The sequence below is a fragment of the Dermacentor variabilis genome, chromosome 5 (assembly GCF_050947875.1).
Source record: "Dermacentor variabilis isolate Ectoservices chromosome 5, ASM5094787v1, whole genome shotgun sequence".
In the NCBI taxonomy this organism is placed as follows: domain Eukaryota; kingdom Metazoa; phylum Arthropoda; class Arachnida; order Ixodida; family Ixodidae; genus Dermacentor; species Dermacentor variabilis.
The window spans coordinates 45,779,483-45,792,047 of record NC_134572.1 but is presented as its reverse complement, the minus strand read 5'-3'; the positions used below and the strand labels follow the sequence as shown (position 1 = coordinate 45,792,047).

Sequence of the window (12,565 nt, the reverse complement as noted above, 5' to 3'; positions counted from 1 at the left end):
AGGCGACGACGCCAAGAAGGGAGGGAGAAAGTGATAGTGGAGAAGAAAAAGCGCTATTTGAGCACAGCGAGCGTCGTGGGCGGCTACTGGTGGGGGACAGAGAAACAAACGATGAGACGAGGCAGGGAAGAAAGCTGCGCCGGAGCGAACCGATCGAGCGGTGTCAAGCGCTCTGCATGCGGAGAGACGGAGTGAGGAGAGAGACCTGCGGCACTTTTCTTTCATCCGCCGTTCCATCCCGCACTTCGCGAGGGTTGTCGTATAACGCGGGTCAGGTGTAAAATTGCAGCGGATAACCGGGGTTTTTAATGCATTGCTTCTATGGGGACTTTGCCGGGACTGCGATAGTCCTTCGTAAAACCCGGGTCGTCGCAAAATCGGAGGATATATAACCAGGGTTCCACTGTATTGCTGAAATTTTACAAGATTCACATGCATTAATATTCACCCGATTAAGACTGTTTACCACCTATTCAAGAGCCAAAGAGTAGTTGGTGCCATATTTGTGTGCCAACACCTCCTTACATTGTGTAATAGTAATAAAAAATACTGTTTAGAACAAACCCGCATGAGCATGCTGCGGATTATACCGAACTCTTCAGTGCCAGTACACCCTCCCTCTGTACACATGAGTCAGGCTTCTTTTCAGCACACAGGCCATTGGTGGAGGCATGAGCAATGCTCTCTTGCAAGCATGCATAAAACTTTAAATCTAACATGCCAAGTGCGCCCATTCCAGGCATAGTGCCATAAACTTGAAGGCATGGTTATCATCAGCATGTAGCCTCCATGATGAAGCACAGTGCATGTCCATGCCGCCCAATCTTGGAAGCCATTGTCAGCACTCCATAACTTCTGCTGGTTCCATGCAGTGATGTGGGTATAGTTGCACGTGGTTCAGCATTCAGCATGACAGAAAATGCCACCACTAAGCAGTGAAGAGCATTGACACACGCAACAAAGACATACTGCTTCTTGCCATTATTTTACATAATGAATTTTAACAATGCCGGTCTATTTGGCGATATCCCATTGTTCATTGCAGTAAGGTGCAGCTGTACAAGGAAAATCCGTATAGATTCCTCAGACAGAAGGCTTCACAGCTCTTCAGGTAACAATGTTTTTTACTAGGCGCATTGGATCAGTATCAGCCATAGTGGCTCAATGGTCATGGCATTTTGCTGCTGAGCAAAGTCCTGGGTTTAAGTCACATCCGTTGCAGTCACAATTCGATAGGGGCGAAATACAATGACATTCGCGTATCATGTTTTGGATGCACATTAAAGAACCCCAGGTGGCTGAAATTATTCCGGAGGCCTCCACTACAGCATCCTTCATAGCTCACTGTGTAGCTTCAGGATGTTCAATTTAATTGGCGAAAATAAAGCTGAAGGTTGACAGCTTACCAGTGTGCCTCCAAGACAACTGGCCCACACCTGTGAAGCATGCTGCAACCAGAGAAACCTTGGTGTCATCAGCTAGCTGCTCCACAAAAGCTCCAGACAGCTGCTGGAGCACTGATGGCTCGGGGAAGCTCAGGGAATGCAATGCATGAAGGAGGCTGACGATTTCCTTCATGGAAGCATCCTGCAGCAGACATGCAGAAGGGCACGAGATTAGACCAGAGTAGAAGGACAAGTTTCTTGATCAATTTTTAAATTATGTACACTCGCCCACAAAATACTACAGGGTATGCAAATGCACGACCGCATTCCGTGAAGTGCCAGTGCATCTGCCATCGCTGCACATCAAAGCAAACCTGCGCAGCTGCAGTAATTCCTGGAGGCATGGGCTTCATGTTATCTAGAGTTACTGTATATGTTTCCAGAAATGCAGACAAGACCTCACCAAGAGGAGCTAAAGCTGTTACCAGAAATCGGGTGGTGTGCTGTGACTGAGAAAAAAGTCCACCGCTGGCCTCAACATTATCGTACCACCTCATAACTTCAATGAGGATGCTCTCACACAACACATGCCATAAGGAATAACTGACTGGATCTCATGCCAACGTGTTAAAAATACACTAAAAAGAAACACTAACTCCATTTAGATTGATAAAGGATTCTTTCAAAACTCTATTTTTGTCAATTTCTCGGTAAGACATTGATTACTCAGTAAAAAATAACAGCCAATTTCAATTCTTACTGATTTCACATTGAAATGTCGGTGGCGATATGTCAGTGTAACATCACTGATATCAGAGCATTTTCCCGTATTTGGGCCATTATGGCAAGATATAAATTCTCAAAACTTGCCGAGTTTTATCTTTGGCTCACTTAAAATACAATGTTGTTCATCTTTACCTTTAAACATTTAACTAGGCTCAACTATACGGCGCCAAATACATGATGTAAAAGTGAGCCTGGTGTGGAAAGTATCACCACCTGTCTTTTGTTTTTGCATGTTTTCCAGCTTATCCAAGCTCCTCTCATGGTAAGAGTGGTTGTTTAATGGAACTGGCATTCTTACGATACTTTACTCACTTTCCGGTATCTATGTCCGTGGCAGTATCTAACCACTTTCCTTTCATGTCAACCTGGGTCAATCATATAGCAGTGGGTATGTACAGCTGGGTACGTGCCATTAGGTATGTGCGAATCTTAAATGAACCTCTATGATGCCAACTTGGGTCACTGGGTATATGCCGCTCTTCAATGACAAAACGAAATCATTAAACAGTTCTCCAGCGTAGGGAGGAGCCCACGTCATATCTATCCAGACAGTCTTGCTTGACTATATATTCAGACACGCACCAAGCACACAATCTCACAGTGGCGGTGTGAGATGGCACCGTGTAACCAGAGAGAACCGCAAGAAAGGAGCCTGGCTCCAGTACATGCCTTACAAATGACATGTTTCAGCAGTGGCAATACAATGTCGCTGCACTGCTCCAATGCTAATTGTATTAACATCGACGATAATCCCGAAATGGTTTCTGCCAGATATTTTTTTATATTGTAGAAGGGTAATTTACTAATGCAGCCAAACTTATTCTTTTCGTTAGTGTTCCTTTAAGGAGTGACACTCACCTCTGGCCCCTTGGACAGGTAGAAAGCAGCGGCCTGGAGCAGGGGTGTCGGCCTCAACTTCAGCCGTGCAAGGGTGCGCACGAGCAGGCGCACGTCCGAGCGTGGCAGCGAGCCCACCAGCTGCAGGGCCCGGTCTTGCACCTCGAGCACAAACCTCCGCTTATGCTCGGCGGCACCCATGTGCTCCACTGTCTCCAGAAGCCACACAATGTCTCTCACCGACTCAGCCTCGGACAGTCGCTCTCGTACGACTGTTCGCAGTTGATCTACCACTCGTTGCTCCAGTTCGCTGCCTTTCTGTGTCTGTGAGCATGAAGCAAAGCTCGAGTCACTGAGCCGCAGTTCTCAAAAACTGTACTACATTTATGCAAACACAATGCAGGATTTATGCGTAACAGCATTTGTTGCACTCGTTACATCAGCATCTTGATCATGAGATAATGGCAATATTGTCAAGAGGAACCCCATGAGATGTTTTCTAAAATCTATTAAGGATCCACAAGAATGCACTTCGGCAGTACCAAGTGCATCAATGCACTTCTGACAGCACTCAGTATTGTAAAGGTGGATGCCACTTGAGAAGTAGAGAAGTCCTAAAATTCTTGACTAATTTCTGGCTTAAAGGTGCACCTCGAGCAACAGCAACACCACTAATACAACGAAAAATTTTTTGCCATGCACCAGGAACAGCTACTGGGCACTTGAGGCCCGTCATTTTCATTAAGCCACAATATTCACAAGTGGCAGTGACAGTGTAAGCAGGAATGATGTATATAATGCTTGAACTGCTTACGGATATTCATTTTACCCTTTCATTTCTCTGAGCTGTTGACAGTGGTTGTTTAACTCTTTCCTTACCAGGCCCAAGGAAATCGACCAATTTGATTGACAGTTTTTTGACACATTGTTAAACAATACCTTTGAAATTTTTCCATGAGTAATGCCATGTGCCATATAATGTAATGACTGCACTTTACCTGTAAGTCAGGTTTGACAATTTTCAGCACATTGATGAGTCTGGAAAAAATTTGGAGGAAGCTTAAGCTTTGCATTTAAGAGTGTAACACAATAGCATTCAAAGATCCCTGAGTGCTTCTCAGCTTCCCGGCAACTGCAGCATTTATAACCATAATGTTTACTGAGAAACGCTCGTGGCGAACACTATCCACGAAGGCAGGATTTCAGGTAGAAATGCAGCCTCTTGCGTGGGCCGCGATGCAACGGAGGCAAGTGCCATCTGGAACTGTTTCAAGAAAGCAGGTGCGCCGCTACGTGGACTCCAAGATATTCACATGCCAGCCCGCGTAAATGGCCGACACCATTGGCAGTCTATAAAAAGTAGAAATGCTGGAAGACGGGTTTGTTTGAGTTTTCGTGTAACAGAATTATGTTTTCTCGTATATTCAAATTATAATCCAAGAGCTATCATGTCCGTAGGTTGTGTGCAAGTCATACTTTACGATTTGTCTATGTATTTTAGCTTGAAAAATACAATTAGTTCAATAAGTTCCTTGCGCCATATGGACGGCCTGGGTATGGGTGGTTTGAAAATCTTTTTGCCAAAACAACATCCGACACTGACAGTGGATTTTCTTTGACACAGCACCCTTAACGCTATCACATTAACATAAATTTTTGAAAGAAGGTATTTTTGAAACTAGCCTCCCTTACTCCTTGCACTTCTCCAATCAAACAGCGCAAAATTTGTGGTTTGGTCGACTCGGTAAAATAATTCTTCAATGACAGGAGCAGTGAACCAGGGAAAACAGGGGGAAGGGGGATGGAAATTCAAGACGATGAACAAAACGAGAACAAGGTGAAAGCAGGAGCCAACGTTTCGGCAAGTGGACTTGTCTTCTTGAAGACGACTTATGCTTTCCTTGCCAGTGTATATAGGTGGGGTTCTTCTAAAGGAGCGAGGGCGTAAGGCGGGTGGGTGCGGCAGCAAAGGAGCAGTGAAGAAGCAGAAATTTCTCTTCGGCTGTCAATTTTCTGATCCACTGTATAGGCTTTCTTTAACAGCGTGTCAAACCACAACAGATGCTCATGAGTGCATGTTATTTTGATAACTGTGTTTGATTAATATCAAGTTCAATATTTTTACCCCTGTGGATTGCTTTTATCCATCAGCGTTTCGGTATCATATGTACGAATTATTACAAGAAGTACTCCTCGCAGTATGGAGTTTTCACTCCCACAAGAGCTCACAGTAAATTTCAGACCAATCTTCAGCACAAGCTTGACTGGCAGTCTAGTCTCTTACTTTTTTTGAACTTCGCCTGTGCAAATGCCCTTCTCATTACAGTACAATATTGTGCAACACTGAACACTGTAAATTACTGTGCAGTACTGTAGAAGTATTGCACAAGGCATGTGAGGGCTCCTGCGCCAGTTCAAGGCACGCTACTAGACTAGTTTGCTTGCACAGAAAAGCTGATAGAACACAATAATGAAGAATGAGAATGTTTTGGATGCTCCCCAGCTGACAATTATTGGTTCAAGAGCCTAAATAATGTAGTAAAAAAAGGAACCGTGTGCTTGCTGCAATGAGTAAATTACACTAGAAATGGCAAATTATTACTTTCATTCACGCTTCTTGAGGTGTTTCTTTCAAGTTTCACATCGGAATTTTTCAAAAACTATCTGAACAATTATTTCTCCTTTACTTCCATATGAAACACCAATGATCAGGATACAATTTTTATGTACGTTGCAGGTAATATGTCTTGAAATAGAGCGTTAATACATAAGAGCACTAGAAATGAAGAAATTTCAAGCGGTAAGGAAAGAGTTAATGCAGCATTGGGCCACGTTATAACTGTAATAGTGTTTTAGTTAATTGAAAAATTGCAATCATTTATCCTCAGCATTATATTCATGGCCACATCACACACAGGCAGATAACACCATGAATGGGTTTTGTACTCAAATAAATGAATGCACATGAACAACCCAAAGTCATCCTTGCAGCTCAGTCACTAGTAGGAGAGCAATACAAATTTCCGACAAATCAGAGCAAGTTAATCACATAACATGAAATTGCAATAATTGGTTTCTCCGGTGCCAAGTAACTCCTCTTAAGCAAGCTCATATCAAGGTGCCTTACAGAAGTGCACTTCCTCTCTTACGCATGCACATGATAAGCAGCCACCCCATTATCCTTTCTTGAACTCCCCAGCTATTACTACTTCATTTCCTAGTCAGTGGAGCTCCCAGCCATGCTCCTCATGCACATAATGACCAGCAGTCTCAGCCAGAAGTACTGAAGCCACCCTATGTCTGACCAGACCCACCACCAGGCCATTCAGCAGGGCCCTGTAGAACTTTCACACCTTTAGACTGAGAGATGATGCTCTTCACTGCCATGAGTGTAGCAGTGGCAGGCATACTCCAGAAACACACGATAAGATCTAATGACAGATTCTGACACCAGCTGAACAGCTTCAAAACAACTTTAGACCGATAGTGACAACCGTCCTGAGGGTCTGTTCTGTTATAAATGAAAATACCTCAGCTAAATAATCTCTCATTTCAAAAACTAAATATATTTTTTAAGTGATAACATAGGCAAAGCTGCCAGGATATGAAGTTCAATAAACACATAACAGGTGTTTACGCTGCTACACAAATGTAGGATACACTTTAAGGCCTAATTTTTGGCAAAGGAGTCCTCCATGAACTAGTATGAATGGAAGGACCAACCGCAAAGGTAATTTTCAGCTTAGTGTACGAGGTACCACCATAATGCATGTTTACGTTTCCTCCCTATCCCATTTCAGCTCACCTGATATTTGACATGCAGGCCAAGGACTATGCAGAGGTTTGCAAGATCCATCCGTCGTGACCGCCAGAGTATGCTGTGAGCAAAGCACTCCATCAGACGTGGATCTTGCTGACGTGAGGTAAGTAACTTGCGCAATGCCGTGATCATAGCACTGTTAGGTATGCCTACTTCTGTGCCCTCCACAACTTTTTTGCACACAGTCTCAAAGTTCACTGTCGTCTGTGCAGGCATTGGCTCAGACACCCTGGCACTCGCAGGGAACTGCACATCCTCCTTGGGCCCCATAGCAGCCTGCATCAAGCACAAGGTCTAAGTCAACCATCCTTGGAGGCAACATGGCCTGTTGATCAGTCATGAGGGCCATGTACAGGCCAATGCCTGTACATCATGATGCCTCTGTGGCAACACTTTGATGACCTGGTGATTAATCAGTGATGCAACACGACTCTCCCAATTCAAACTCCTCGTCAACAATCATTGTTTTCAGGCATTTGCAGATATTGGTGTCGACTGCCAATGTCAACATTTCAAGTAAAGGTAAAAGCACATGATCAGCTGTTGCCGTGGGCATCACATCAACATATATAAACAAACTTTACAATGCTCAAGTAAATTAAGCATACCACTTGGACATGCTGGGTGCCAAGAGCTGCGTGGCATCGTGTGGCTGCAAGGCTAAGTCGTGTAGCTGCCATCCACGACAACCTTAAAGTCACCCTCTCTGCTGGGAGCATGGCTTTGGTGTCCTAGATGAGCCTCATTTACCTGCCACAGAACAAATGAAAAGAATCACTCCTTGCTATGGCCATAGCATGCACACACAACAAGGCTGGTCATGCCAGCATTTGCAGTTACTAAAAATGCAGTTAAGGCTTGTTACTGTTCAAGGTGTCTCACTTGATAAAGTATGTTCAGCCCAACAAAAAAATAATGGCACCATCACAAGTCGAGCCCCAAAAGCACTTCAAAATGGGAGCAGGGTCTCTGGTAACTGTCAGACGCACTGCACTGCAGTTCACTTATGCCATTACCTGATTGTAATAATGGAGTTCCACAAAACTGCATATTAAATGTGTGTGTGATCATTCCAGATACATGATCACAACAGTCAGATTTTCTGACTTTCTCATGATGGCTATAGACAGATTACTGCAGTCAGTACAAGCATTAAATGCGAACAAGTCAAAACAAGTCTGGCAGTTTGGGCGAGTTGGTACATCTTGACTGAAAGATGACAAAAAGAAGAGGTGAAGTAACATATAGCATTATGTGTGTCTTTGTTTCTTTCTTTATCGTCATTTTTTGTGCACTACATACATAAAGTCAAATCAAGGTAGAATGTGTCCACCCATTTGCATGTTTGCAATGCCCCCCAAAATGCAGGCGAGTGGAACTAAAGTGCAGTTCTGAAACTGCATGATAAACAACCAGCTACAAAGATTGCACATAATGCTCTCACATAATCATTTCCATTTTCCGGTCTTTGCACAGCACTTGCATATTATTTCTCTGCAAAACACTTTCCCCACCTGGCAAGTGCCAGAAGCACCCAACCTAACTGAGCCAAATAAAGAGCACAGAGGACTTCTCTGGCTGCATTGAGGCATGCGTAAGACAAGCATCTTGTTTTACTGTGATAGCAGTTAAAACTTGAAACTTTGGTCTGCAGTCTCTTCACCCATTCCATCATGATGTCATTGTGAGGCTATCTCATCCTTTGTGTGAACCACACCATATAAAGAAAAATAAAGCTTCAACTGCCATCAGGATTGGGAATCAAATTTGCACAGTTTGGAGTCAGGTGAAATAAGCTATGGCACAACATTCCCATTTGAGAATTTGTGCAGGATTTTGTGCACAATGCAGGCTCTAAGAGTGGTGTTGCCTATGAATTTTTCAAATAGCACAGTAAGCAATACAGCTGTGGATGAAAATTAAATTTTGCACATCATACATAAGTTATTTTTTAGACGACAGCACTATTATTTGAGCAGCAAGTAAGCAACGAAGTCGATGGTGTCAGGTGTGATTGCCTACTTCTGCGCAGCAAAGGAGTTCAGAGCCAGCAGAATTGCTAAAATTAGTTTTTTTGTTTTTTGTTTTTTATGCAAAGGTGTTAAATGGCCCATTGAGCAAAAAAGGCAGCGGCGTCTGCAGCAATGAAACGGCACCTGAATTCTTATTGGCTGTGACGCCAGATCAGTATGATGTTGGCAAGCCAGTATGACGCTTGCTTGCGCTTGCTGACTCAGACAGCCCATACCTCTATGAAGTCTGAAGCATCTACGCCGTCAGTGTCCGCAACCTCGTCAGTAGTGAAGCGTGGCCGTCCATGGCATTACACCACAGACGAACTAAGGGAGTGGAACAATGCAGCAATACGAGTGAAGAGGCAGGCAGCGAAATCCACCATAATCATCGACTCTCCCAATACACGTCGGGCGGAAGGAGCATTAACGCAAACATTGCTCGCAGCACAAAGCTTGGACTGCTCAGCAACATTAAGTTGGACATTAACGCTTTTACATTCACAACTCATAAGAAGTGCTTAGGTTTTCTCACATTTGTTTTATGTTTCCTTAAACAGGTCATCATGCAGCATACGAGCAAAACTAAATAAAAGGTTGCAGGCTCCCATCATGTAGAATGTAGCAGTGGATCAGTTGCTTGAGTTCAGAAGCAATGGCATTAAAGTGGAGTTTATCCATTCCATGAACATACTGTGCTTCATGACCTTATACATATGAAAGCCCTCCAATGACCTAAAACAGCTCAAAGAGGGAAGTCGAATAGCCAGGAGGGTCATGTGGTCTGTACATGACCAATGGGCTGCATGCTTGAGAGCTCTACACTAGATGGTGCTATCCTCGAAAGGAATGTTCCAAAACCACTCCGTGTCAATTGAGAAGCCAGAACAGCTATGCGCAACATGCGCCCCAACACCCTTCGGAAGTTACGGTTACAAGATCTGGGGCTCGCACAAGTTTCTTTGGTCCCCATACATATGTCACTAACATGCTACCAAACAGACTTTCTGCCCCATGTTTACGCTAAAATAAATTGGTCACCAAGATGTGCGTTACAATAGACTAAATGCAGAAGCACACTACAGCTTGCTAAGCTCCAAATCGCTATGAACTTATCCATCCTCCGACAACATATTGTGCATTTTTACAGCACACATCCTGCCACCTTGGCTATCTGCAGAAGCATCAATTAGATGGTTATACCTGCTATGCTTCCACCCAAAATAAACACTGCTGCAAAGTAATTCTCCCAAACAATAATATTGAAAACAATGTCCCCCCATTGAGCGTATTAACAATTAGAAATACAAATGCAATCTACAGCCACAAAACTATTTCTTGGCAGCTTGAGTGGATGCTGTCTAGCGGCTTTTCACTGGCATTGTGGAAATGCCTTCGAAGGAGAGACAGAATTACGTTGTAAGCCATGCTGCAGATTAATAGGAAACAACACATTTCTTATACAAAATGATTTATGATATCAGTTACAAAACAATGGCACTATATGAACATTGCAGTCAAAACACAATAACATATTGGTGTTATATTCTATGCTGTCCATGTGGTCCACACAACCATAATGAATTCAGAACAAGACAAAACTGCGGTTCTGGTATAGCAAGGCAAATCACACGGTCTTATGCTGACAGATGCTTTTTGAACATCAGTGTTCATGTCCAACCAATAGAAGATGTTGAAATATACTGACTCTGCTAACATGTTACATGCACTTTGTGTGTATGGTAACATGTCTTTCTCATCAGTTCACACGGTATTTGGGCACCTCATAGTGACAGCTGTAAGTGCTGCAGAAAGTATTTCGAGGTCACAAAAGAAATTGCATTGTTCACTGTCGCACAAATTTTCAGTGTCGTTTACTGTAGCATAACACAAGCGACAGTTCAGTGCTTCGAGTCTACGGCTTTGTTACCCTCCTAGACCTAAACAACGAACTTGGCTTATTGAGTGGCGCTGGTAATTCTACATCAGTAACATCAAAGTCGATTGTTGTCGACGAAGGTGCAATAGTGCGGTGCTCCACAACATTTCCCGTGAATGCGTCATCAAACTTCAACTTTGGCCTTTCTCTCAGCGCTGGTACAACAGGAGATGATACTGACGCCTTAGGCAGCGTCGGCGGCTTCACGTCCAAAGAATTTTTCAGTATAGACTTTGCCACGCTGGCTTCTGATCCACCAAACATGCGCAAGATGTCGCCCGGACTCAGCAATGCGTCCGAACTGCAACTGGCCGTGGTGGCTGAGCAGGTGTCGCTTGACGAGTAAGAGAAGCTGATGTGGCCGCTGCTCTCGTCTTGCCAGCGAACTTTGCGCGAGACTTCGTCGTGCGACATCTCGGGTGAGATGTCTGTGCGGGCTTCCTCCTGCTCTTCTTGCAACTCGAGGCGATCGAGTAGTTTCCAGACATCCGTGTCGGACTGATGCTCCTGCCCTGCGGCAGCCTTCTTGGACGTGTGATGGTCACGCACGCTCTTGCGGTGTCTCTCTCGCCAGGTGCTCTCCTCAGCCGGGTCGTACGGCTCCCGAATATCCACATAGCCGCTCTCGCGGTGCAACTCGTCAGTGTACTTCATCCAGTTGGTGCGCTGCTCCCGCTCGGCTTTCAATCCCTCTTGCATCTTTCTGCATTGCTCGGCGCGCCGCTCGGCGATGCCCAGCGCCTGGCTCGCAGACCGCTCGGCGAACCAGTTGTCCCCCAGGAGCACGAGTACCTCGTTCGTGTGGATGATCCGTCCCGGCATGAAGGCGAGGGAGTTGAGAGGCACCATCACCTCATGGCTCACACGGTCGGGCAGCGTGCGCAGCCGCTCGCTGAGGGCCTCGTAGTCGCGCTCGAACTGCGCCCAGCGCTCGAGCTTCGCGTCGCAGGATCGCAGGCCCTTCAGCTGCGACTGGCGAAGTTTTTCCATCTGTTCGGACTCCATTTGAGAAGCGCTTTTGTGACAGCGATGTCCCAATCTGAAAAGAGCGGAAGGAAGTCCACCTTCGGCCACTGCCCGATGCGCTCTGTCCACTTGCCGATTCTGATCGCTCAATCGCCGAGAGCGGAAGGCATCATCACGATGGACTTCTCAACACGGCAGCAGAGAACCCGTCACACAACTTGATGCTCAATAAAACCGCAAGTAAACTTGCGGAAACGACAACGTAACGCAACTCTAACACTCACTGCTGAAGTAAAATATTTTGTAATAGTACGAAATCTTCTCGAATTCTCGAAAAAAATAATAATCAAGAGGAACAGTGTTCAGAAATCGCATGTATCCCACTGCCGGTCGCTCTTGGGACGTGTGGAGGTTGAGCGTACACAGTCGCAAGGTAACGAACACTCATTCGTACGCAACGTCCAAAATAAAAAGCGGCCCATAACTTGGAATGTATTAACAGTTAAGGCTTCTGTAAGGTTCTCTCAATAAGGACTGTAATGTTCGCAATATAACGAACTCACCTCAAATCGGGACGAAAATGAAGATCATTTTGGCATACTTTTTCGCTACGGATTTGTCTTGATTGCTTTTCGTCGCTTGGTTGGCTTCGTCGTAATCACATAAGAAAAAACGCAGGCGTGTCAGAAAATGCGCAAATATATATGTATATATATACTTTTTTCATTTTAGCTTGTTCTAAGTAAAGAATTGTTAGTAATTTAGAACTATTGCGCATAACGCTTTGTATTATCACACAGCAAAGGGTAACGTCGCTGCA

At 44.6% G+C, this 12,565-nt stretch overlaps 2 protein-coding genes across 3 annotated transcripts in view; both read right to left on the bottom strand.

Annotated features, from left to right (window-relative positions):
- Positions 1 to 12,380, bottom strand: part of LOC142582514 (FAST kinase domain-containing protein 4) — a 32,273-nt gene extending 19,893 nt beyond the window's left edge. For both annotated transcript variants that reach the window (XM_075692330.1, XM_075692331.1), the window contains exons 1-5: positions 12,309 to 12,380; positions 7,437 to 7,578; positions 6,814 to 7,104; positions 3,030 to 3,332; positions 1,407 to 1,587 (exon numbers count right to left, since the gene is read on the bottom strand). In XM_075692330.1, the coding sequence (XP_075548445.1) occupies positions 1,407 to 1,587; positions 3,030 to 3,332; positions 6,814 to 7,104; positions 7,437 to 7,547 (886 nt within the window). In that variant the 5' untranslated portion in view covers positions 7,548 to 7,578; positions 12,309 to 12,380. The remainder of the gene's footprint in view (positions 1 to 1,406; positions 1,588 to 3,029; positions 3,333 to 6,813; positions 7,105 to 7,436; positions 7,579 to 12,308) is intronic.
- LOC142582515 (unconventional prefoldin RPB5 interactor-like) lies at positions 8,989 to 12,302 on the bottom strand. Its single transcript, XM_075692332.1, has one exon. The coding sequence runs from the start codon at positions 11,782 to 11,784 to the stop codon at positions 10,756 to 10,758; it is 1,029 nt and encodes a 342-aa protein (XP_075548447.1). The 5' UTR covers positions 11,785 to 12,302; the 3' UTR covers positions 8,989 to 10,755.
- Positions 12,381 to 12,565: the final 185 nt, after the last annotated feature.

What these genes read in the sequence shown, in the direction of transcription:
- LOC142582515 (XM_075692332.1), bottom strand. Translation starts at nt 11,784, where the DNA reads ATGGAGTCCGAACAGATGGAAAAACTTCGCCAGTCGCAGCTGAAGGGC.